Source organism: Mercenaria mercenaria, chromosome 2 (assembly GCF_021730395.1).
Source record: "Mercenaria mercenaria strain notata chromosome 2, MADL_Memer_1, whole genome shotgun sequence".
Lineage (NCBI taxonomy): Eukaryota > Metazoa > Mollusca > Bivalvia > Venerida > Veneridae > Mercenaria > Mercenaria mercenaria.
In genome coordinates, this window is record NC_069362.1 from 26,639,230 (window position 1) to 26,666,248 (window position 27,019).

At 38.4% G+C, this 27,019-nt stretch overlaps 1 protein-coding gene across 3 annotated transcripts in view; it reads right to left on the reverse strand.

Moving 5' to 3' along the window:
- Positions 1–20,584, reverse strand: part of LOC128552126 (hemicentin-2-like) — a 193,648-nt gene extending 173,064 nt beyond the window's left edge. For all 3 annotated transcript variants that reach the window (XM_053533157.1, XM_053533153.1, XM_053533149.1), the window contains exon 1: positions 20,427–20,584. In XM_053533157.1, the coding sequence (XP_053389132.1) occupies positions 20,427–20,469 (43 nt within the window). In that variant the 5' untranslated portion in view covers positions 20,470–20,584. The remainder of the gene's footprint in view (positions 1–20,426) is intronic.
- Between the last annotated feature and the right edge of the window lie 6,435 nt (positions 20,585–27,019).

A 27,019-nucleotide genomic window follows, 5' to 3' on the forward strand; every position in this document is an offset into this window, starting at 1 on the left:
CATCAGGTCGTCGAATAATGCGCAGTATAACTCATATCGACGATTGTTTCTGTTTGATTAACTGTTTACAGACCGGGGTCATAATCTATAACGAAACGGTAACAGTGTTGAGATACGAAAAAGTTCCATTCATACAGACATTTCATTCATAGGGGCGAATTAATTTACCATCATTATGTAATATTTTCTAATATTCTCTTTCAAGTACTTACCGTTAGAAAAATAAAACAGTATAATAACATGTTAAAGCAAATAGGTAAGTTTAACAATCTTTATACAACTCTATGGCAAAACTGATAAAACGTTGCGAACTATTTGAATTGCGCATGGAATTATATTTTGTGTTGTCAGTCTCAGCACCTTTGAACTTTTGTTGAACTTTGTGGAATTTCGATTTATGGTTATAATAGTCTGGCGAATAAATCGCCAGCCTAAAAACAAAGTTGTCTAAGGCCCCAAGGGTAGTTTAGTAAGGCCTCTTCTGATTGGTTAAAATTAAGTATGTAAACTTGTTTCTGAATTGTCCGTTGTTTCTCTATCCAGTTCGTGCCTTTACTTTATATACAAAGTTGCTAAATGTATAGGGTATACCATTCACTATGGGTCTACGAAAACCGCTTCGTTTGATACGCCGGTTGATCAAGAAGGATCGGACCCCTGACTGGGTGTACGAAGGGATTGAGAAGAGACAGAGGCAGGCAGGTCTGAAAGCCTTCTTTGCAAGACGTGGGGTGGAGTGGCCTCGTCCGCGGTACAGAGTTAAACTTAACAACCTGTACCCGGACTTGACTGAGTTTAAGACTCAGCCAGTCAAGCTTAATAATTTATACCCAGACTTGTCTGAGTTTTATTAAGTTTGACTTTTAAAAAAGATCCTTTTAAAGACCAACCAACTATTTTAGAGTAGAAAATACCTTGTATATTGTCAATTGAAAAATCTTTTTTATGCCCCCACTTTTTTCGGGGGTGGGGGGGGGCATACAGATTTGCCCTTGTCCGTCCGTTCGTCCTTCCCTCCGTCCTCCGTCCTCCGTCCGTCCTTCCGAGAATGTTGTGTCGCGCGTAGCTCCAAAAGTATTTGACATAGAGTCACAAAACTTTACAGGAATGTTGGTCAGCATGTGTAGTTGTGCACCTGGGGTTCCGCGTTCGGATTCATTCAGTCGTGTAGGATTTATGGCCCCTGACTTAGTAAAAATTGTTCATTTTAATGTTGTGTCCCGCCTAGCTCCAAAAGTATTTGACCTAGAGTCACAAATGTTTACAGGAATGTTGGTCAGCATGTGTAGTTGTGCACCTGGGGTTTTGCATCCGGATTCATTCAGTTGTGTAGGAGTATTGGCCCCTGACTTAGTAAAGAATTGGTCATTTTAATGTTGTGTCGCACGTAGCTCCAAAAGTATTTGACCTAGAATCACCAAAGTTTACAGAAATGTTGGTCAGCATGTGCAGTTGTGCACCTGGGTTTTCGCGTCCGGATTCACTCAGTCGTGTAGGAGTTATGGCCCCTGACAGTTAAAAATTGATCATTTTAATGTTGTGTCGCGCGTAGCTCCAAAAGTATTTGACCTAGAGTCACCAAAGTTTACAGGAATGTTGGTCAGCATGTGCAGTTGTGCACATGGGATTTCGCGTCCGGATTCATTCAGTCATGTAGGAGTTATGGCCCCTGACATAGTTAAAAATTGATCATTTTAATGTTGTGTCGCACATAGCTCCTAAAGTATTTGACCTAGAGTCACCAAAGTTTAAAGGAATGTTGGTCAGCATTTGCGGTTGTGCACTTGGGGTTTCGCGTCCGGATTCAATCAGTATTGTAGGAGTTATGGCCCCTGACCTAGGAAAACTTTTGTGTCCTTTGTCATGTAGTGGGGGCATCTGTGTCCCATTGACACATTTCTAGTTCTAAACTATTTTATTCATGATAGAACTTTAAAGAACAAACACACACACAACTTTGTTAAAAGTCAATGTCACTGTTTTTTATAAATTTGGCTGCTTCTGCTTTGGTTCTCCCTGGCTCTTCTTACTACTAGCTTTTCGTTTGGGTGTGAAACGCTTCTTATCCTCCTTCTTAGTCCCCTGTTCCTCGGTTTGTGGTGGGGTATCCTGATTCTCTACCGTATTCCCCTGAGGCTCTGTTGGTATGATCAGATCGAATGTACCATATGTTCTAGGTGTTTTTTGTTTTCTTAATACCTTGTACACCAGCAGTTGGCTTCTGTGGAACAACACCTTGTCGCGGATCGACAGAGGGTACAGAGCCAAAGCCCAAGTTCACGGTGAACTTCAGCTCTGCAATATCTGACCATTTGTACGTGCGTGGTGGTACTGGTGGTATACTGTAAGAAAATCCTCCAATCGGTGGAAATAATGGTCTACTACGAGCTGACGTCGCCCGTGTGTCCTTGCTATCGTCTGCTTGTCGAGTGGGACATTTGTTAGCAAAATGTCCTATTTAGTTACAGTTGTAACATCTCAGATCCTTCGTGTAGCTTTGCTCGTTGGGACATTGACTAGCAAAATGTCCTTCCTCCTTGCAATTATAACAAACGTCCTTTCCATTGTTGTAGATCAACCAGTTCATAGCTCTGATATGCTTTTTTAATTTCTCCAACAACACGTCCTTTTGGTTGTTGATAGTACATGGTATCAGCCCCATCAACTTTCTCTACAGGTGCATAAGTTTTGCTTTCCATCTTGTCTCTTCAGATTTCAGAGATCAACTGATGTCGATGGCAGTCCCCGTATTTATAGGATTTTTCAAGGCCATCATACCAGCTCGGGTTTTTCTGTCAGTATAAAAGGACAATCATCAAGGGATTTGTATCATTTCTGTCTGAGCGAAAATGGTAGCACCGCGTAAATTAGTACCTTACACAGATACTTCGAGTAGCAGTGAAGATGAAGAAGAAAAGCTAAAGAAGCATCGTTTATCGTTAACTAAAACGAAACAAATCTTAGCTAGTAGAAAAGAACGGCGTGAGGGTTTAGAAGGAAAATGTAAAAAAGCAAGGCAAGACCAACACGTTGAGAAGAGACACGACCTGGCAAGCAACTACTTTAACATTACACCTAGAATGGAGTGGATATCAAGAAAATTCAAGACGCAAAGTAAAGTGTACGATGTTACGTTCAAACCCTATGACCAGCCGTATGACTTTACCCATGAACTATTCAATGCTATGGTAGACAAGATGAAAGAGGAGTGCCAGACCAAGCCAAGAGATAAAGGTCGAGTCTCAATTGATCATCCCGGTTTGAAACTTGGAATACACGTCCCATTTGACAATGCGTCAGCAGTGACAGGGGAAACTTTGCTTCAAGAAATTGGAAACGTCATGCAAAGCAATGAAGATTTCAAGATTCATGATGGTCAACTGCGCGCTGAAATTACTCATATTTCCATGCCCGAAGGATCCGGCAAAGACAGACGAAATATGCATCATGGATCGAATGTCAGTATAGGGAATATGACAAAGCTCAAACAAAGTGTCATACAAATTGACAATTCTAAAGACAGCATGTGCTTAGCACGATTCATTGTTGTAGGTATATGCCATGCACAAAAATCTAATACCGAGGAATTGAAAAAACGATGGAACATGATGCGACATCCAAGAAATCTTTACAACAGAAGGAAGCTCACACGTTATTGGATAGTGTTGGAATCGGATACGATCAGCCGTGCGGAATAGAGGAGTACAAGAATATCCAGACCAAACTCTACCCAGACTACATTATCAAGGTTCACACTCGACATGGTAAAGGTGAACCTTTGTTTACCCCACCCACCATGAGGAAAGGGAGTAAAGTGATACACGTATACCATCACGGAGGACATTATGACACCATCACTTCGATCAAGGGGTTCTATGGATATAGTTATTATTGTGAATACTGTGACATTGGCTATAACAATCTAGAGCAACACAAGTGTGAAAACATTTGTCGGTGTTATTCAACGCAACTCTGTGAACCTGGCAGACAGGTTATATGTAGTGACTGTAGGATTACTTTTAAAAGTGTTGAATGTTATCAAAAGCATAAGCAAATCACAGGACACGAAAAGAAAAGTATTTGTGAATCTGTATGGCAATGTCAAACATGTCATAGTATTGTTGTAGGTAGGAAGAGGAATCATGTTTGTTCAGGGTTCAAGAAATGTAGGTATTGTAAGGACATTGTTGGACCAAACCATGAATGTCATATACCAAAATATGTTTCGCCTGAATCTGAAGATCCTTCAGATTACATCTTTTTATATTTTGAGAGCCGGTTCGATACAAGCGAGCACATACCAAATTTTTGTTGTGCGCAACGCCTTTGCGATGAATGTATCCGTAAGGACATCACTGAACCGTGCGACCACTGCGACACACTACCTGAACCCAGGGAAATGTTGTTTAAGGGGGTAATACCGTGGCTGAATTTTGTACTTGGTTATTTAAACCCACTCACAAAAGATCCACGGTCATAGCACACCATTTTCAAGGATATGATGGTCAGTTTATCTTGCGGTATAGTGTCAGTTATACTACAACGTTTGGTCTTACTGAAATGGCTAAAGGGTATTTTCCACATTGGGCCAACAAAACTGAATTCCAGAACTATGTGGGACATTACTTAGACTCAGAGTACTATCATCCAGGCGGTATAAAACCCGAAGCCCGTGTAGCCTTTTTAGAATGGCATCAGGAAAAGGTCATCACACATTCCATCTTTGATTTTCAAAAGGAGATGAAAAAGTATTGTCGATCAGATGCAGATCTTTTAAGCAGGGGTTGTGGTGAATTTCAACATCAGTTAATGGCCAGTGACGGCATAAATCCTTTTACCGAATGTGTCACCTTGGCTCAAGTCTGTTATTGTGCCCATCGCAAAAACACATTACCAGAAAAGAGTTTGGGTATTATTTCAGATGCAGGATATCCAAACAAGACCCGTTATTCCATTAAAGGTGTACGATGGTTACAGGCCGAGGCAACTATCACAGGAAAACCCATTCGTCATGCACTGAACGGTGGGGAAGTCCTTATTCTGTTGGTGGGTACAATGCAGAGACCAACACAGTGTATGAGTTTCTAGGGTGCTGGACTTATGGGTGTGAAACATGCAACCCAAAGCGTGAGGTCAAGAATCCTTACTCGTTAAAGACCATGAATACATTGTACGTAGAGACCTTTTTAAGATTTGAAAATTTGCCAAACCAAGGTTACCACATTGAATACATTTGGGAATGTAAATTTGACCAAAAGTGCAAGGAAGACCCTGAGTACAACAGTTTGATTGATCGGTTCTATCCCAATATGGAACCGATCAAACCCCGTGCTGCCCTGTTTGGTGGACGTACCAATGCAGTCACTCTATACCATGAAGTAGATGAAAGCACCAATCAAGAGATCAAATACGCTGATATTTGTTCACTGTATCCTTACGTGAACAAATACAAAGAATATCCCCTTCATCACCCTGTCATTCTAAGTCAGGAAGAAATTGATATTACAAACCTTAAACAATACAGGGGTTTGGTCAAGTGCAAAGTGCTTCCTCCACAAGATTTATGGTTACCCGTCCTACCTATGCGTTGCAACAAGAAAATGGTGTACACATTGTGTCGTACATGTGCAAAGAAAGAACTTCAGACCCGCTCTCATTCAGAGGAGGAAAGGGTCTTGGTTTCGGGTTTGGACTTCAGTGGAACTGAATAAGTCTTTAGATCTAAGTTACAAAGTCCTTGAAGTGTATCAAATATGGAACTTCAAGGAATGGAGCGACACTGTCTATAAGGAATACATCAATAAGTACTTGAAAAAGAAACACGAGGCCAGTGGTTATCCCAACTGGGTCAAAACTGAGGCAGATAAAGATAAGTTCAAAAGCGACTATTTTCAGGCCGAAGGTGTCATCCTTGAAGATGTGGAGAAGAATCCAGGCAAAATGGCCGTGGCCAAAACTATGCTCAATTGTCTCTGGGGAAAGAATGTCCAAAACAATGCCTTGCCCAAATCGGAATACATTGACAAGCCAGCCAGATTATACGAGATCATGGCTGACCCTCACAAAAAAGTCCACTACTTTGACTTCTTTGAACATGATGAGTTTTCTCTGATCAATTATTCCGATTACACGGTGGTAGTTGCAGCTTTTGTGACTGCCTATATTAGGTTAGAACTGTATTCAGTCGTGGAACGTTTAGGGGATCGGGTCTTGTACTTTCACACAGACAGTTGTATGTACATTTACGACCCTGATAAATACAACATTCCCATTACAGACAGTCGATTGGGAAAGTGGACTGATGAAGTACCCAATGGAAGAATCGTCAAGTATGTTGCCCTGGGTCCTAAAAACTACGGGTACGAGTACATTGTCAATGGGGAACGCCACACAGTGTGCAAGGTCAAAGGCAATACCCTCGATTACAATACCACCCAAAAAGTCAATTTCAACAGTATGATACAAGCTGTCCAGAACAGGGAATCCTTTTCAGAACTCATTGAATATCCATACCGTATCAAAAGACACAGAGATCGAAAGGTCACCAGTGACCTCCAGACCAAGACTTTCCGTTCAGTGTATACCAAACGTATGCCATTCGGTGGTGTTTGACGACATGTTCGGCGATAAAGATGAAGAAAAAACTTTGGTTTACAAGAAAAGGACATCATCGTAATGCCAGTGTGATTTATATTACACAGAACGTGTTTCAACAATCTAAAGCAAGCAGAACAATGAGTCTGAATGCGCATTACATGATTCTGTTTCAAAATACCAGAGATAAAGGATAAATCAAAGTATTGGCAAGTCAAATTCAATGGCCGCATTTACTCCAGGCCTATCGAGATGCCATTTCAGTCCCTCGCGGATATTTAGTGATTGATTTTCATCCAAGAACGCCCGAGTCCTACAGACTGAGAACAGCTATCTTTCATCGTTGGGTGACTGGAGGAAATAGAGGACCTGTTGTGTACACGGGTCTAGTATAAAAGAAATAGACATAGGAAAAAGGTATTCACTTCAAGACAATTCGTCATGGATTACACACCAAAAGCTGTCATCCGAGCCTTGGAATCGCTCAGTCAGGAGAAAAATATTAAAAAAAGACAACAGTTATTACAAGCCGGTCTGCATGAAATAATCAAATGGTTTACGTTAGCAGCCAAGATCATCATACAGAAAAAGATTCAACTGCCTAAACAGACTTTGAATTTCATGAACAGAAATCAACAAGAGATTCAACAGTTAGCAGACGCCAATGTGGATCCCGAAACCAAACGTAAATTGATACTGAAACCAGGAGGCAGTGGATTTCTTGGAGGTGTTATGATTCGAAGTCTACTTCGCTGGGACGGACAAAAGACTTTGAGAAAATTTGACAAGGCTGTCAAGAAAAGATCTGTCAAAACGCCACCAGCCAAGAAAGGTAAAAAGAGAACTGTCAAAACGCCAGCAGTCAAAAAAGGCAAAAAGAGATCTGTTAAAACACCAACCAAGAAACACAAATCACCGCTGAAAGTCAAAATACAAGTCAAGAAATCATCTGGCAAGACCACAGGCAGGACACTTCCACCACCCATGAGGAAACTCGATGATTGGTTTGTGACTGTCAGACGAATATCTTCACCAAGACAAAGCTCGCCAATGAGACCACTCAGTCGTGTCTCTGATGTGATTGATCAGACAACACCAGTCAGATCACCTCTCTCACCCATCAGTATCATGTCTGGATTTCAAACTCCAAGTCCCATGCAATCGAGATCTAGGAGTACCACCCCATCCTCTGTTCTTAATACTCCTAAGTCAAGATTAGATAACGTGGTGGTGAATCCACATGATGGTTTAACCTATATGACTCCAACCGGTAAATGGACTGCAAGCAAATTAACGCCGGGAGAAACTTCGTTCTCGTCTCTGTCCCGAAACTCAACCCCAAGATCGTTTCTGTCCAGTACTTCGTCTGGAACTCCATCTTGAGCAAGCTCACCTTCTTCCTCAATTACAGGGTATCCAAGTGGAATGTTAGCCCGATTTTCACCACTGAATCGACAAGTATCTACACTTAGATCAAGTTCGATCAGTGATGCTGCAAAGACAGCTTTCGATGCCCTGTCGTCTATATAAGCCCAAGTATTCACCGAAACAACATCATTTTGTTGTTGGGACAGTCACGAAGATAGTATGAAAAAGAATGGCAAAACGTAAAACACCGTTGATCAAGAAACATGGAGCAATGATGTTAGCTTTAGGCAAGGCACAGCCTCAGTTTAGGAAAAAAAAACTAATCAAGGAAGCGCCTAAAGATCTGATCAACGGCGTGGCAGAATGCTGTCAAAATATTTTAAAAGGGAATGTATCTCTATCAGAAGCTCAGAAGCGCCAGTTGCATCCAAGGCGTCAACAACTTCGGGACTTTGTAAACAAAAAGATTCCCATCCAGAAGAAAAAACAAATATTAAATCAGGGAGGAGGATTTTTACCACTGTTAGCTTTTGCGCTAGCACCTGTGCTCAACAACAGTCTTGGAAAATTGATAGATAAAATATGAAGAAGATGGCCATTGTTCCGTTTAAAATGCTGGAACACATGAATCGCTGGAAAGCAGAGCAACAGCAACGTCCAAGATTACCACCAAACCCTAACATCACACAAACATCAGAGCTGCAGAAAGACATGGGGTCTGTACTTCATCGAGAAGATTTGTCTGAAAGTGAAAAAGCTCAATTATACGGTCAAACATTACAGAAATTTCAACTGGCTCATAAATAGGCAATGCAACCGTCATCAAAATTTCAGCAACAGCAAGAGCAAAATGCACAAACAGAGAAAAAGCCTGAGACTTTGCATGATCTTATTATTGATAGTGTGCCAGTAACCATGCGTCGTAAAGCCAAACTTCTTCTTCAAATGTTGGAAGACCATCCGAGCATGAGTTGGAATGCTCAAGGAAAGTTAGAAGTCAACGGAAAACCTGTTCCCGGATCTAATATGATTGATATAGTCAATGATGTTCTACGACAACGTAAAGGATCCAATCCAAGAGGATGGCAAGAATTTTCTCGAGGTCTGAAAGAATCCAATGTCCCTCAGGAATATGTTGGCAACAGACAGCGCTGGTTATGGATGCAGAGAGATGGGCCGAGGATGAAGAGGATGGGGATGAATTTTTTGTGACCAGTTCCTATTTACCATCAACACCACCTAAGTCTATAAAATGTTAACCCAGAGCTTCAACGTCCCAGTCGTGGGAGGCTTATTAACATTGACAGATCCAAAACATCCTGCAGGATTCTCGGGCGTACAAAAACTGTATCGGTCAGCTCGTGAACAGATCAAATCTTTATCTTTAGATCAAGTCAGGTCATGGTTGCAGGAGCAGAAAACCTACACGTTGCATAAACCTATTCGTCGAAAATTTAAAAAACGTCAAACAAAGGTGGGAGGCATTGATCATCAGTGGCAGGCGGATTTAGCAGATTTACAGAGGTTAATGAAAGACAATGATCAGTTTCGTTATTTGTTTTGTGTCATTGATGTATTTTCAAAATACGCTTGGGTTGTTCCAATTTATAATAAAACAGGTCAAACTTTGATTCAAGCGTTTGAGTCTATTTTGAAAACTTCAGGTCGATCCCCAAAGTCCTTGCAAACTGACACTGGGTCTGAATTCAAAAATAAAGACTTTCAAAAGTTTTTAAAGTCCAAATATATTCATTTTTTCACTACAGAAAATCCTGAAACTAAAGCAAGCATTGCTGAAAGATTTCAAAGAAGTTTGAAAAGTCGCATGTGGAAGTATTTCACACATGAAAAAAACGCGACGTTACATTGATATTTTAGATGATTTGGTTCATGCCTACAATCATAGTTTTCATCGGAGTATTCAAACAACACCCGCATCGGTCACTGAAAAAACAGAACCTGAAGTATCACAACACTTGTATCGATCAAAAACAAAATCAAAACCAATCTCGGTCAAAGTGGGTGATTAAAACAAAGCGAACGTTTGACAAAGGGTTTCTCACAAACTGGACCAAAGAATTATTCAAGGTCATTAACATTCGCCTTTCTTTGCCACCAACTGTTCAGTTAGAAGATTTGGGTGGGGGAAAAAATTGAAGGATCCTTTTATTTGCCTGAAATTCAGACTATAAAAGACAAAGATATTTACGAGATTGAATCAGTCCTTGCTCGTCGCACAAGGAAAGTGGGTGTAAAAATGATCAAAGAAATTAAAGTTCACTTGGAAGGTTAACCAAAGAAATTTGACAGTTGGATTCCAGAAAGCCATTTGGTATAAAAGACTCTACATTTTGACAGGATGTCTCAGTCAGATTCGGCTAGCGTAGAGGTGGCAGACAATACTACGACGCTTTGTAAAACTCGTGAGCCAAAAAATCGTCTCACTTACATGTCACAGATTTTTGCCATTTATTTTGTGCTGGTGGTTTCCATCATTCAACTCTGTCTGAAATCTGAAGATAGGATTTGGTTAATTCTGCTCAGTAGCACACTTGGCTACATTTTACCCACCCCAGGTTTGAAATTCATAAAACAGCCTACGTTGCAAAATCTAGCTATTGGTCACCAGCGATGAATTCGTTTTACATAACGGTGCTCAGTGACAGCTCTATGTCTATGTTTTCTAACAATACCTAGAGTGAATTCATGACAAAATTACCCAAATCCATTCATGTCAATAAAGATGATTATGAAATGGCTTTGGTCGAGCTCATCATTCCTTCTCAAATTGTCAATGTGACAGAGGAGAAATCTCATTTTCAAGTTGTTACAACCCAGGCCAAACTAGGCAAGGGATTTAGTAAATTACCTTCCGCTAAGTGTAAGAAAATCAATGATCACTACACGTTTCATTGCTGCATCAAATCTGGGGTGTATGCATCACCAGAGCATCTCATTACTGAAATTGACAATGCTATTTAAAAAGAACTTGATGACATTCTCCATAAATTGTCCTTGGTGTTTCATATTGGTTACTCCGAACCAAGGAGACGTATCAATTTCAATTCCAATACACAGCATGTGGGTATACATTGTCATCGTAGTTTATTACTTAAGCTAGGGGGGAAAAAGTCAACATCTGTGAGATGTTTATCCAGGGGATGAAAATTCTTTTCCTTACGGTGTGGATTTGAATGTTGGCACTAATCATTTATTCATTTATTCTGATCTAGCAGATTTTACTTTTCTGGGAGATATTGAGGCACCAATTCTTCGTGTGGTTCCATTTGAACCGAGCAAGAGAGATTCAAATCATGTTCAGGAGGAATTTGTCAATTTGCATTACGTCCTTAACTCCAAATCCAGTTTTTATGAAATAGTAATAAATATAAGGGGTGACACTGGATAAACCGTTCAGTTTGTTGGTGGCAAGTCTATGGTGAAGTTGCATTTTCAAAAGAAATCACGAATTAACTTATGATCACAATGTATCCCGTGTATCGTGGTGTTCCTCGCCAGTACGGTCATGGACTTGGGTCTATCTTTAAATCAGCTATCAAAACAACATCACCTTTGGTGAAACTCATGGTTAGATCAGCAATCAGGGCGCTCAAACATGAAAGTCTGGGTGCAGTCAAGGATATCATGTTAGGAAGAAATCAAAGACAGGTGCTAAAGTCTCGTGGAAAAAGGGCGCAACAGCTTTATCCTTGGGAGAATCTTTGATCAAAACTATAAAAGGTTCAAAACCAAGTCCTCGTCGTCTGTACTCATTCAGACATCGTGGAAGAAGGGTGGTGGTGTTACCACAACGTGGTCGTGGAAAAAAACGTTCACAAAGAAAATCTAGACCTCTTGATATTTTCGACTGAAAAATATGATGCAACACGGTTCTTGCGAGTGTAGCAAAACAGAACTTGATGTTTCTACTGTACCTCCAACCATGTCAGCCATGCAAGATGGACAATGGACGGAACATTTCGGCTCTGAATAATTCAGCGCCCATCGAATTTATTATTCCTCCACAAACGGAAAAATGGACAGATTTGAATCAGTCTTATTTGTACATCAAATTCAATGTGACTAGGGCTGATGGAACAGACCTGGGGGCTGACACTGAAACTTCTGTGGTCAATAATATTTTCCACAGTATATTCAGTACCATTGATCTGTATTTGAACAATAAAGTGATTTCGAGCAACACACACACCTATCCGTACAGAGCCTAAATTGAAAATCTCCTGTCCTACAACAAAGAATGTAAAAACACACAACTGCGGGCGTTTGAACTCTGGGATAAAGATACATCCGGTCATATGCAGGATAATACACGAGGTGCAGCTAATAGTGGATGGAGAGGTCGGAGAACTCGTATTGCCAAAAACAAATCCTGTGAACTTATTAACAGAGAAAAATCTGGATTTATTCCTACAAGAGAAATACCTCCCCAATGGAATTGAAATACGCCTCAAGTTGAACAGAGCCTCGCCCAACTTCTGTCTCATGGGCACAGCCGAGGAAAAGTTGATATCCAGCAAGTGGGATTCAACGAGAGAACGGTTGAATTGCTTCCTGTGGTGGCCAACGATTTGAATCAGGCCATTAGTCAGCATAACATGAAGATCCCGATACGACGCGCTGTAGTGAAAACATTCACGATCCCAGATGGACAGAGATCTAAAATTGATGATCACTTGTTTCTTGGACAACTTCCAAAACGACTCATCATTGGTAGGGTGAGAAATGCAGATATGAATGGAGACCACCGCACCAACCCATTTGATTTCAGACATTTCTATTTGTCTAAACTACAAGTCAGTATCGACGGGAAAACCATTCTAAACAAAGCCTTCCAACCAGATTTTGAAAATGGAGATTGTATGCGATCCTGCATGTCACTCTACCAAGCAACAGGAGCTCTCGGACTCAACAGGTCGATTGGATTGACTATGACAGAATATAAAAGTGGCTACACTCTCTGGGGATTTGATCTCACCGCAGATCAAGGTTGCGAGGAAGGTCAACTTCACCCTATAAAAAAAGGGGAACCTGAGGATAGATCTTCAATTTGCACAACAACTTCCTAGCGTCGTGAACGTGAAAGTGTACGCAGAATTCGACAATCAAATTGAAATCAACGGATTGAGAGAAGTCGTCACAGATTATTTAACATGGATGGTCATGCCTATGCCAGACAACTCAGAGAAGATGCTGAGAAAGTGAAATATCACGAACCGATATTTAAAAGAAAACTGAAGAATATGCGAGACACCTTAAACGAATGTGTTGTAGAAGAACTTGTAACACTCATCTTCGATGAAGTGCATAAGAACTGTTATGGATGTATTGTGGATCATCCCAGTCAGTTTCAGCATCAACTGTGTTTGTTCACATCTACGGACGAGTGGGTGGAGTTGTACATTGAAAAAGCTTTCAATCAACTGAATCTCTACAATGTCATGGAAAAATGGTATCCAAAACTAGAGCTCATGGACGTGCATGGCAGTGAGAAAGTACAAGCCCTGCATATGTGGATAGATATAAGGGACAAGTTAGCCCGTCATCAATCAGATCCACGGGAAAGCTGGATGAATATATGGGCAGATCGAGAGAAAGACGCCTGGAATCATGAATACCCATGAACTTCAATACATCTTGGATAAATCGTTTATATTGAGAACACTCAATGGAGAAGTGTGTCCTAAGGATCATCTACCGAAGCAGAAACCCTGTCATGTCGGTTTGTGGGCGAATGGGTTTAAGAATTTTTTTAAATATAACCTCCATTCACTTCATTCACTATGTATTTTTGTTTTTTTTTGTTTAAAGTATTAAGATCTTTAAAATAAATCAACCATCCATAAGCAGTACAGGCTAAGACTAAGATTGTATTTCTTCGCTAATAATTTGTTAATATTTTTTTTTATTTCTGCTCTTAACTTCTTCACTACGCAGCCTTGTTTACATGTTGTAGTGTATAAATTGATGTACTGTTTCATATGGAATGGAAAATAAACGGGTTATCACTAGATAACTCAAAAAAAAAAAAAAAGAAACCCTGTCATGTGAAAGCTTACATAGTGAACACACATGACTCAGATAAACCTGGAGAACACTGGGCGGCTATTTACTTCAGAGAAAATACAGCCATCTACTATCTAAGACTCTTATGGATTACCACCCTTAGAGGAAGCTATTCGACCCTTCCTGGACAACAATACCCGAAGCTGGACTAGGAACAACATACGACTTCAAAGTGGAAGCAGTGCCATGTGTGGTGTTTACTGCATATTTGCTTTGGACGCTTTAGCCAGAGGATATGATTTAGAGACTGTCTTGACTATCAAATTTCGTTTGGAGCCAAGATATTTGCATCTCAATGACAAAGATGTAGGAACTTGGTTTAAACAATTCTATGGACACTTGTATGCAAAAGCTAGATCACTAGCTAAACCTAAACATTGTCAGTGTTGTACAGCAGATCAATCTGAAAAACTTGCTTTAGCTTTGTTTAAACTGTATGTGTTAGATCATGATTATTTGTATCCTTAATGTTCTTTGTTAATACAGTTACTTGTTCAATAAAAAATGTGTACACAAAATATTCTTGTTTTGTTATTTTTCCCTATCTAGGGGTAGTAGTAAAGGTGCCATAACCCCATCCCTCAAAAAAGACCAGAAGTCCATGTAGATGTTTGTCCTCCATGTAAGATCAAATCTCATTGGCTTATATTTTGATTCTTTATCTGGTCCGAGCGATCCCTATATAAGCAAGTACATTGGCCTACATTCCATAATTCGTTCACAATGGAGTCCATTGCCGAGCGAATTGAGGAGCTGCAACAACCCGAAGCCAGAGCTGCTGTTCTTTAAAACATTATCCTCAATACGCTAAGGAGAGAAGAAGAGAGGTGGAGGGACACCCAGCGAAGAACGAGTGAGGCGTTAAGGATCATCCGATCCTTAAGAGAAAGAGAACAGTGGAGACGGGCAGAAAGGCAGAGAATGGAGGAGCGATACATGGGTCGGCGCTACGCCATGGTTGTCAGGGTTCACCCTTACGTCCAAAGGGCCCCGGCTGATACCACCACTGAGTAGAGATGTTACTCAAAAACAAAACGGCCCTTTTCAGGGCCACTCCATTTCTTTTAAGAAAGAAAATACCTTTTCTCTTATTGTCTACTGGTATTTATAATTATATTACCCTTAAATGGTGATCTGGCACCCTAAATGGTGATCTGGTACCTGGATGGTGATCTGGTACCCTGGATGGCGGTCCCTAGCAACGCATGGGATAGTGATATGATACCCTAAATGGTGATCTGGCACCCTAAATGGTGATCTGGTACCTGGATGGTGATCCGGTACCGGTGGATTGTGATCTGGTACCCTGGATGGCGGTCCCTAGCAACGGATTGGCTGGATGGTGATCTGGTACCTAGCAACAAGCAGCTTGGTGATCTGGTACTGGTACCAGATCACCAGCCTATACTACTCATATAGTTTTTTTAGAAAGAGACTATAAATAAAACAAAAACAAAATCCCTACTCAATGTGTTTATTTGAAAACGGCTGTAAACAAATTATCGATGTTCCGCTTTTGTACATATAAATAGCGACTTTCAGGAAGACCCCAGGTGCCGCTCCATGCATTAATTCATCACGAACAGGCACCTGGGTAGAACTACCGACCTTCTGTAAGCCAGCTGGATAGCTTCCTCACATAAAGAATTCAACGCCCCGAGTGAGGCTCGAAACAACATCGATGAGGGACAAGTGATTTGAAGTCAGCGACCTTAACCTCACGGCCATGGAGGGCTCATTGAATATATGAATTAGGTGGGTGGAGTACATGGTATTATTTGTGAGGGATTTCGAAGTTACTGTAAAACAAACTTTATTCCAGTGTAACTATACGTTAAAACCATGAAGTACTGAACTCTAACTTTAATTAAAAGACTAAAGTAAGAAAAGTTATCGGTATGTTGGTGTCACAATTTTCGGGACAAGTATTCAGCATCATCAGGCATACATGCAAAAACCTATAGCATACAGTATAAAGCTGAACTATCCATTTAAATGAGCTGAGCGCTATTTTTCTATTTCCATTTGTTACTTCTCTAAAAACACATTATAACTAACCAGTTTCGGCGAGAAGAAAAGTCCGCAAAATACAACAAAAGAAATAGCAGTATCAATTTTAATATAATATTATTTATTTACAGGCGTATGACTAACAAATGACATCGGCAATTTTAACTGACCATTTAGAAAGCTGCATTTTCAAGTACCTGGTATTTTCCACTTTGGTTAAAAAGCATTTTACAATAGATGATGACTGACTAAAGAAGGAACATAACGGTAATAAAAATTATGCTTGTCCCAGAGGATGCTACAACATACTAAACTTCAAAGTTTCAGTTAAGTATTATATTGATCACTTTCGCTAAGAGTCTATGATAAAAACCGAGTACTAGTATAATGTAAACGATGATCCATGTGTACCAATTCGAAACGTTTTACTAGACAGCGAGAAAGCAAACATACCGCGTGTATTATTTAGCATGGATGATTTTGCCCTGTGAATACATGTTGTTTACATTTAATTTCATATACACTACACTAGGAGTATAATGCTTTTTTCATTGAAACATTCAAATATTAATACTGAAAATATGTATCTGGTAATTTCACAGGGATAATGCACGTGTTGCATAGACATTGTATTGATAAGAAGGTACAATACCTGTACAACTGAGTTGAAACCACTGAAAATAATAAATACAAAGTGTAACGAATATACTACGGTAGTTCAGTCTAGGAGTAGTATAATAATTAGCTTAGGTAGTTGCATAGTTGTTTCCCTTTAATTCTGCAACGCCATTTGTACTAAATTACGACAATCTAATTCAGGTGGGTAGTTTCATGTTTTGTGGCCAAAATATATAATGATTCCTATAAATATTGGTTTTGTTTATATCAGAAATGACAACATGTAACTTAAGTCTGGTTAGAATTTGTATATACATTGTATTTCTGGTGATACAGGTTCAAATAGCTAGACGCTATATAATGTAAGAATAACAGACGTTCATTACTTGAAATGGTAAGATATAAGCCAATCAGAATAAAACACTAGAGGGCGCTACAGACAGTCGTTGTAACCACCAGAGGGCGATACTGGTAGTCATTATAAAGTGAGTATCGCTGAATATTAATTCAATGTTGTGTTGAATTTCGAAGAGGACGTTTCGGCTGCACTCTCATAACGTTATACCTATTATACATTACTCAACCGTGCATTGTGCCCTAGGACGGTTGTGTCAGTAATAGTAGACAAGAAAACGAGGTTTGCAGACAAATAGATGGGTAAGGTACAGGTAGAAGTTAGGATAGTCTGTTAGTGTTACATAGGGACGGAAACCTGTGTTAGAAGTCATAGAGGACAGAAACCTACATTGATCCTCTATACTATATAGGGTCTGATCAAAAGCTAGAAAGCTTGGAGGAAAATTATTTATACATTTGCGAGGGACGCATGCTTCATTTATATTAATTAAACATAATTCTTTTCAACAACATAATCATTTAAAAATCATTTGTCCATTATCAAATAATCAAAAGACAAAGAAGTCTGAAGAAAAATTCTATATTATCATATCTATTCCTCGGTGCACGTTACAAAAGGAAATATGTTTGTTTTACATGTAAGATCAAAGCATTCAAACCTCTCGTGAAAATATTGCATGTGGCATTTCACCGTTCATGTAACATATTTTGACGTAAAACTGAAACAAACGAATGCCCTTTGCATATTCTGTTGGGTTTAGAGAAACATCGAAACGAAACAATAAACGTCATATGGCAAATGACCCAGCTTTTGTTGGTGGGGAATGACCACAGGTGCCCGTCCAAGCATTTGTTGACCCAAGTATCTATGACAATACTTCAAGGGGTTTAGGAAATACAGAGCTCAAAGCTTTTACCTTGAGTTGTGACCATGACCTTGAGCCGACATGGCTGAATCATAAATTCTACACATCCTCTTGATGAGGTGATCATTTGACCCAAATTTCATAAAAATCCTTCAAGGGATTTAGGAGATACAGAGCTGACACAAAATTGAAGGCTCAAACATTTGACCTTGAGTTGTGACCTTGACCTTGCGCCGACATGGCTGAATCATAAGTTTTGCATAGTCATCCTCTTGATGAGATGATTATTTGACCCAAGTTTTATGAAAATCCTAGGGGGTTTAAGAGATACAGAGCGGACAAAAAATGGAAAGCTCAAACCTTTTACCTCGAGTTGTGACCTTGTGCTTGAGCCGACATGGCTGACTTATGTGTTCTGCACATTACCATGATAAGGTGATCATTTGACTTAATTAAGTTTCATGAAAATCCTTCAAGGGGTTTTGGAGATACAGAGCAGACACAAAATGGAACGTTAAAACATTTTACCTTAAGTTGAGACATTGACCTTGAGCCGACATGGCTGACTTATGAGTTCTGCATATCGTCTTGATGAGGTGATCATTTGACTCAAGTTTAACGAAAACCCTTCAATGTGTTTAGGAGGTACAGAGCTGACACAAAATGTTTACGGAGAGACGCACAGACGGAAGGACGTGCGGACGGACGGACGGATACCATTCCTAGAGCAAACACCACTCGTGGCGTGAGATTGAAAATTATTTATATCAGAAAGTGAATCGTATTATACAATAAGGAAATTTAAGGTTAAATACTCCTTTTATTTTGTTGACTGAAGAAAACATGGCGGACATATATTTGTTAAAATAATCGTTGCACAGTTTAACGACGTTTTCTTAGAAAAATAGCGATCAGCTCATTTACACTGACATATCCTTGATTGATGAATATGATTTTGTATAAATATGAGCGACGTAAGGTACCAAATACTTGTCCCGAAAATTTCTATGCATTTTCTTCTAGTACACTGGTGCGACATGCTTTTGAGTGTCATTGATACTTTATAATATAAGTTAGAGAAACATCTTTTCAACAATATTAATTTTATTTTGATCCCCACGCATTTCTAGTGTTGTTTCGGCGATCTCAGTTTTACGAAAGAATTTTACTTTGTCAAATGGCATAGGCTATAAACAAGTGACGTAGGTATTACCAAGCAATTTAAAGTTTCCTACTTGTTAAATTTCGTCGTCTGGAAACTCTTATTACGAAAGCTTGCATGTAATGAAGTGCATAATGTAACATGTTTGAAAATGTATTAGAATCTATGACTTATAATGGCTGTCACATGTTTCTACTATTATTTTGAAGGTTGAAAATCTGTTTCATAAGATTAGTTAGAAATAAGAAAAAATCGAAGGGAGTAATATCAAGTAGGAAATACTACAATAAATCATGATAAATTATATTTTATTGTAGCTTAAATATGTGAGCTTAAACTTATTTACCAATCAGGAATGAAACTCACTAAAAGATATTTGTTTGAAACAATCAAAATGGTTACTAAACACATTTAATTATTCTCTATATTTATTATTGACAAAATATTGTCTAAACCTGTTGCCAAGTATCACTCAAATTAACATTTGAACTGAATCAACGCGAAACGATATAATTAAGAAGGTCACACGGTCCGAAGTCCCTCACGTGACTAAATCTTAAGGTACGAGTAGGATTTTATAAAGCTTAAACCTATGTATGGCCCCTAATTTATTTCAAATAAAATCAGTTTATTAATACTTTGATTAGGTTAGCCAAATAAATATCACAACAATCGCAAATATGTTCTTTCCAGGTACCTACCAGCCGTACGCAATTTTATTACCGTGCGCTTTTTATTACATTACACAATGTATACGAAGTTAAAAGATCAAAGAAAGTGTATGACAAATATCAAAGTCCATGAAAGACACAGCAACGTACAGGTCACTGTTAAAATCGGTGTTAAAGCATTAGATATAAAATACCGCTTTATCTGCGAAGAAAGAAAGACATTTTTAGTACGTAATTAAAACATTTATGATACAGTATATTACTACATGTATACTACTATCAGCCTTTAGGCTTAGGCCTTGTTGATGATTAGTTACGGGTAGAACAAGTCTGTTGCATTTGGTTAATAGGGGTTTAAACTAAACAAAGACATTGAGTATGTTTACATTAGATAATTATATGTTCATAAAAATCAGGATGTGAATTCGCAAGTGATGATCAGTTATTTTTTTGCATATTACGGTCGTTTTTTAACTTGAACGAGCATGACCTTCTATGATCTGACCAAAAACAGGTATTTGATCGTATGAAACTAACGCGACTTACATAATTATGCCTCTCAACTACCCAATTGACCGAACGATCACAAATCATATTGTCTGTTACAATACTAATTCATTGTTATCGACACGAAAAAAATGTGTTGTTCTTTCGTCTGCATTAACCATTAATAGAAATAGTTTCATGTTACAATACCTGCATCTAAATTCCCAAGCAAAAACAGAATTAAGAATAACATTTTATTTTACATCCATTCAGTTTACGTTAAACGCTGTGTTAAACCTTCAAACGAACAACCAGATATAATACGATATATTGAAAGTTACTCTTTAAACAAGGAAGTTCATTTGGTTATTCGCATTTCTTTCCTGTACTTATTTAAAGCGTATCACTTTAAGGTATTTATCGCACAAGTATATTTATCAGGTTTTTATCAGTCATGTATTGATTCAATTTTGCTATAATAGAATTCCGCTTAAGTTTTATTCATTTTGTTGGGTTTAACGTCCCACCGACACAATTGTAGGTCATAAGGCGACTTTCCAGCTTTGTTAGTGGAGGAAGACCCCAGGTGCCCCTTTGTGCATTATTTCATCACGAGCGGGCAACTGGGTAGAACCACCGACCTTCCGTAAGCCAGCTGGATGGAATCCTTAAATGAAGTATTCAATGCTCCGAGTTAGGCCCGAAACAACATCGACGAGGGGCAAGTGATTTGAAGTCAGCGCCCTTAACCACTCGATCACGGAGTCCTCCTCCCAAAAAAACATATACACCCTCTATATTATGAATTTTTGCTTACGCCGGTGCTTGTGGACGGGGTATTTCTCATTTCATTACCTCTGTAACGTTGCACTTTGCCACCATCACAAGGTATTCGTCTGGGTCTGACTTCTGTCTAAATTTTACTCTTAGTGGTATTGAAAAGAATTTTAACTGAGACGTTTAACATTTAACATTTTTTAAACAGTAACCAAACGTAATAAATAAGTTTAAGATATGCAACGTCTTTTGATAAATACAAATGTATGTATAAATGTTTGTAAAGTCAGTTGTATAACTTCAGATACTTATGCTTGATAAATCAATGTGCATGATTTAATAACGATCTTTTACTGTGATAGTGTCAATAAGTCATAGCCATGGTCCATTTGGTAAAATAGTCCACAATAACTAGAATTATAATGATAATTAAATGTATCTGTTTCCTTTATAGTAGTAATAGTACCCATTATGTCTATACCAACCCGTTCCAGAGTAGCATATACTTAGTGTTGTTTCAATTGTTTTGGTCTTTTTACTTGGATCTTAACTGAGTCTCAAATACCGGTATCACACATCTAGCATCATTTCTCTTTGTCAGAGGTTATTACATACCAGACGAATTTCTATTTTACGGTTTAAATTGTCTTGTTTACACCTGAAAGACCACCGATGGACTGTTGTAAAGTTCTTTAAATACAACCGCTCCTAAACGTTTTGGTAATATAATTTTTATATTTTGGATTTCCCATCATCCACTTCTGTTATATGATAAATTGTGTTGTCTTTGAGTACAAGAGATTAAAATCTGTTTCCATAATACTTTAGTCCTACTTAGATGGGAATCTATATCTGACCAGAATGAAGTTTTCCATCTTGTACGTTTTGTTTTAAAATAGTAATAAGGGGATCATTGTTCTGTTCGCGAATGATTTACTATTGGTCAAGATTGCTGTCAACATGGCAACAAACACCGCAAGCATGTTCTCCCTCAAGGCAAGCCCTATAGGTAACCTGTCCATCCCGTAAGGGGTAAACTGCATCAGTCATTGCACATTTACTTTTATCTGTACAAAATACCTACATGCTACAACAAAAGCTCTATTTTCTTCAGTCAAACTGTTTGAGGGTGTATCTATATGAACTCTGGACCTAGCGTTTACTTTCGGGTTCCGGTCCTCCAACCCGACATGTTCTTGTTTCCGTTTCCAAGATCTTTATTCTTATCATTCTGAGTAGCAGAACTATTTTTACCCGTTGCGTGTACACCTGTATTATTCCTTGTTTAGTTGCTGTAGTTATATGAGCGAGCATTACGATAATAGTTTCCATTATTTCAATAACGCAAGTTTACTCCTGGTCGCCCACCTCTATTGTACCAGTTTGGACTGTTATCATATTTGTTCAGGGTTGTTGTTTTTTCATGTAGTGTAGCTAGTTGGCTGGACACTTCTTTAAGTCTTTTCTCTGTTCTGGACTCCTCTAGATTCATAGTACAAACAGGTCTGCTACGACTCCTATCTAAACTTTATGAGCATCAAATCTGATAGCATGTCGTTCGGCCTCAGTAATGTACTTAGGTCATACTTCTCGTAGTCTCAAACGAACCTAAGCATCTGGTGAGGCGTCAATGAAGTAGTCCATAGCTAACAAATCTATAAATTCCGTTGCGGCACTTGGGTACTCTGCGAGTCAGCTTACGAATTGTCTTAGCCAATTCCAGTATTGTTTCATTCTTACCTAAAATTATACCCTGAAATTTCGATCGAAATATTTCTGCACGGTTTACAGATCAATATCGATTTTGCAATCACAATCAACAGGTAGTCCTTCCTTTGCCTTTGCTCTAATTCACATAGAAAAGCGCATGTCCTACCAACCGCGCAACTTGCTAAAAGCAATGACTTTGCTTCATAGTCATATTTATTTCATTTAGCAACTTAATATAGTTAGACATTCATTTAGATCATCAGACCCGTCACAGGTCTAGGATTTCATCTGCATCTTCTTATTTGCTATTTGCTGTTGGAGGGATCATTGGTGTACTTTCATCAGCAAATCTAACGTGTAATCTTTGGAACGAATTTGGTTCTCTATTATTACGCGATACATCCAAACGCAGAGCGCCACGGTCTCTGGCCGCGGAATGTATACCATGCTCGTCCGGATACTGCCTTCCAAGACGTTGAAGGGGACTGGGGCCGTCGGACCCGTCTGTATTTACATTGTTTAGAGAAAATCTCTTAATCGTGACTGTATTTCATACAACTTCTTATCTAAGTCGGACAAGATATTTCTTACTTCATTTCGGACGGCCTCCATATCATTTCTCAACTCTGATCTTACCAGAATCTTTTATTTTCGATCAATTTTAGCCACCAGTACCAGAATAAAAGATATTACTTCTAACTTATTTCTGTCAACTTTTAACAGCAAAGTTGTTAATATGATAGATCTTTTTGTATCCCACCGCTGCCACGAATTTTGTAACATGGCGCTTTGCCGCCAGCACAAGGGATCCGTCTTGGCCTGACGTTTGGCTCAATTGTACTCTTAATGGTATGGAAGAGAACTAATTGAGACGCTTTATATTAAACAATTTTATTAACTATAAAACAGTTTAATAACCAAACGTAATAAATAAAATTCAGATATGTAACATCAGATTTTTATGCTTGATAAGTCCATGTTCGTGGTTCAATAACGATATTTTACTGTGATAATGTCAACAAGTCCTTGTATTGCTACAGCTACAGCTTCAGTTTCATTATTGATACTATTATTATTTTTCTTTAACACTTTACGGTTGACTCAAACGTCAATAAAATTTAAACGGCAATTACAGGCACACAGGCGTGTTTATATGTGTGATGATTTCGGTTGCTATGCATGTTCGTTTCACCAGTTATCAGATTATTCGGTTGTTATTGTTTGTACCTTCTATGGCTCAGCTTTATCGGCGTTCTTCAGAAGACAGTGAATATATGATGGTGAAATAATGAAAAACCACAACTTCAAGAAAGATAGAATTACAACTTTCATAAAATACTGAGGAACCCTGAAACTGAGAGTTTCATTCGATTCTAGACATCGATGAGAAATCAGGTCATGTTATTACCTCCCCTGATATCTAAGCGTAATTCGACAAGAAATATCTAGTGGCACTCCGCGCATGCCCGAAGAAACACAAACGATTTTAGGTCTTGCAATCTCATTTTCCACTTCATTCTAAAAAGTATATATTACACTTCATTCACTGGTATCGTCTCTCTGTTTTGCCTATTATTACAAAAAACACAACAGAAATTACAAATGTTATATGTAACAGTGTAGGTGTGATCTTGACCTTTCAAATGCGAATCCTACGCCGCCTGCCTTTGACTCCTCGTCTCGTCGTTATAAACACTTTTATAAAGCTATTTCAAACTTGAAAATCGATGGGGACGTTAGAGACCGGACAAGATGTATTGCCCCATTTTCACTTATAACTAGCAAGTGAGTCATTGAACTTCCATGCAGTGTCATGGCTTTGAGCGCGACACGTTGTTTCATCGTAATGATTATTTATACAAAGTGATTTAATAATATTTTCATTCAAAAGAACGTTGGAGACCAGACAAGATGTATTTTCTCCAGTTTTCCTCTCTAACTTTCAGTTGTGACTTCGACCTTTAATCCTATGGCGTGGGATTTATACAATATAATAGTCGAAATTAAGCGGTACATGTACATGATTCTTATCGTTGAGGAAGTCGAACATGGATAATCTGAAGCATGGGCTTACACTGCAAACTGATATGTCTATAATATCGCAACATAATTTCTGAAACTTTTAAAATCCGGGGCTGCAGCTTGCATGCTCTTCCAATAACCTGATGAAAAGTCCTTATGCTCAACTGTCGTTCTTAAGACAGTCTGACGAACAAATGGGACTCTGTACTATTACTGTTCTCGCCCTTACTCATTCAAAATATTCGACACTCTAATAAACACATCACATTCCATTACAGAAGATAAGTCCTTCTTAGGGGCTAACCGTCATCAAATGTTGTAAGAACTTGTGGCGCGACCTATTTGCTTTTAATTGTGTTTGTATAATTATTATGTATTTATATACATTTTGAATGAGCAATAAAATATTTTTACACTAAACGTAAATTGTTATTGGTTGTCAAAGATTTCAAATATAAATATTTCTGAAGGAGGATGTTCAGTGAACAATAGGGTGCTCTATTTCTGTCATTGACCCAAACCAAGGTTTAGGTCTTATTGAAGAATAATTCGTTTCTGGGAAATTTACAGTTCAAGTGTTAAACAAAACACTATATATCGATTATGACAATATCAGACCCCACTTGCAAAACCTTCAGTGACATGGATATAAATTCTAACAGCAAATAAAGTTTTGATCGTAAAATCAAGCATTTATCACATCATATATGTAATCTGCCATCGTTCTGCATGCAACCTCGTTTCAACGTGCATACAATCGACATAATATATTGTTTTTTGTTTTTTTTTTTAATTTTAAAGGTAAAGATATGTTAAAGTGATTCTAGACATCGTTGAGAAATCAGGTCATGTTATTACCTCCCCTGATATCTAAGCGTAATTCAACCAGAAATATCTAGTGGCACTAATATATTGTTTGTTTTTGTTTTTTGTTGGTTTTTTTTTTAATTTTAAAGGTAAAGATATATTAACTCCTTCCAGGACTAACTTAATATGAAATGACTCAGTATATAAAAGAAAACTTAAATATTATTCTAAAATACTTCAACTACATTCAACAAAATTCCTAATCGGTCAGTTTATATTGTATTACTTTTTTGTTAATAATGCATGTATTTACAAGAAATTTCACATACCGACATTTGAATAGGTACTGCAGCTAATTATCGATTTATTTTTGGCCGACTCTCGGCCAACGTAACCGCATTAGGCGTTTTGACCAATATAGCTTATTTTGCACGTGCATGGCATGCGCACCAATATGCTTGTGCTCATGAATCGGTGATTTCAATGAATTGTGCTTGGGTTAAATTTCGCCAAAAGAGCGCGAATGGTAGATAGCCGCCGACTGAAGGTTCTTGTAAGCTGAAATAAGGTTAAAAATGGAAATAACTATCAAAGAAACGGGTACAAACAAATTATATCAAAATGCAAAAATAATTACACACGTGTCGTAAATGTGTCCCGGCTAGCAACATTCAAACAGCTCGATCGCGTTGCTCTTGTGCCAATTTCACCATGATATGTGTTTTTAGCTCGACTATTCGAAGAATAGTCTAGCTATTCTACTCACCCTGGCGTCGGCGTCACACCTTGGTTAAGTTTTTGCATGCAAGTACATACAGCTATCATTTAAAGGCATATAGCTTTTAAACTTATTTATTCTTTTTCTAGGTCAATTACCAATCTCATTGGGTCAAGTTCCATAACTCTAACATGTATTTTGAGCAAATTATGCCCCCTTTTGGACTTAGAAAATTCTGGTTAAAGTTTTACATGCAAGTTACTATCTCCAAAACTAATGCAGATATTGAATTGAAACTTCACATGTGTCTTTGGGGTTATAAAACTAGTTGATAGCACCAAGTCCCATAACTCTGACCTTCATTTTGGCCAAATTATGCCCCCTTTTGAACTTAGAAAATTCTGGTTAAAGTTTTGCGTGCAAGTACATACAGCTATTACTAAAAGGCATATAGATTTGAAACTTATTTTTTCTTTTTCTAGATCAATTACCTACCTCACTGGGTCAAGTCCCATAACTCTGACATGTATTTTGGCCAAATTATGCCCCCTTTTGGATTTGGAAAATCCTGGTTAAAGTTTTACATGCAAGTAACTATCTCCAAAACTACTACAGATATTAAATTGAAACTTCACATGTGTCTTCGGGGTTATAAAACTAGTTGATAGCACCAAGTCCCATAACTCTGACATGTATTTTGGGCAAATTATGACCCCTTTTGGACTTAGAAAATCCTGGTTAAAGTTTTGCGTGCAAGTATATACAGCTA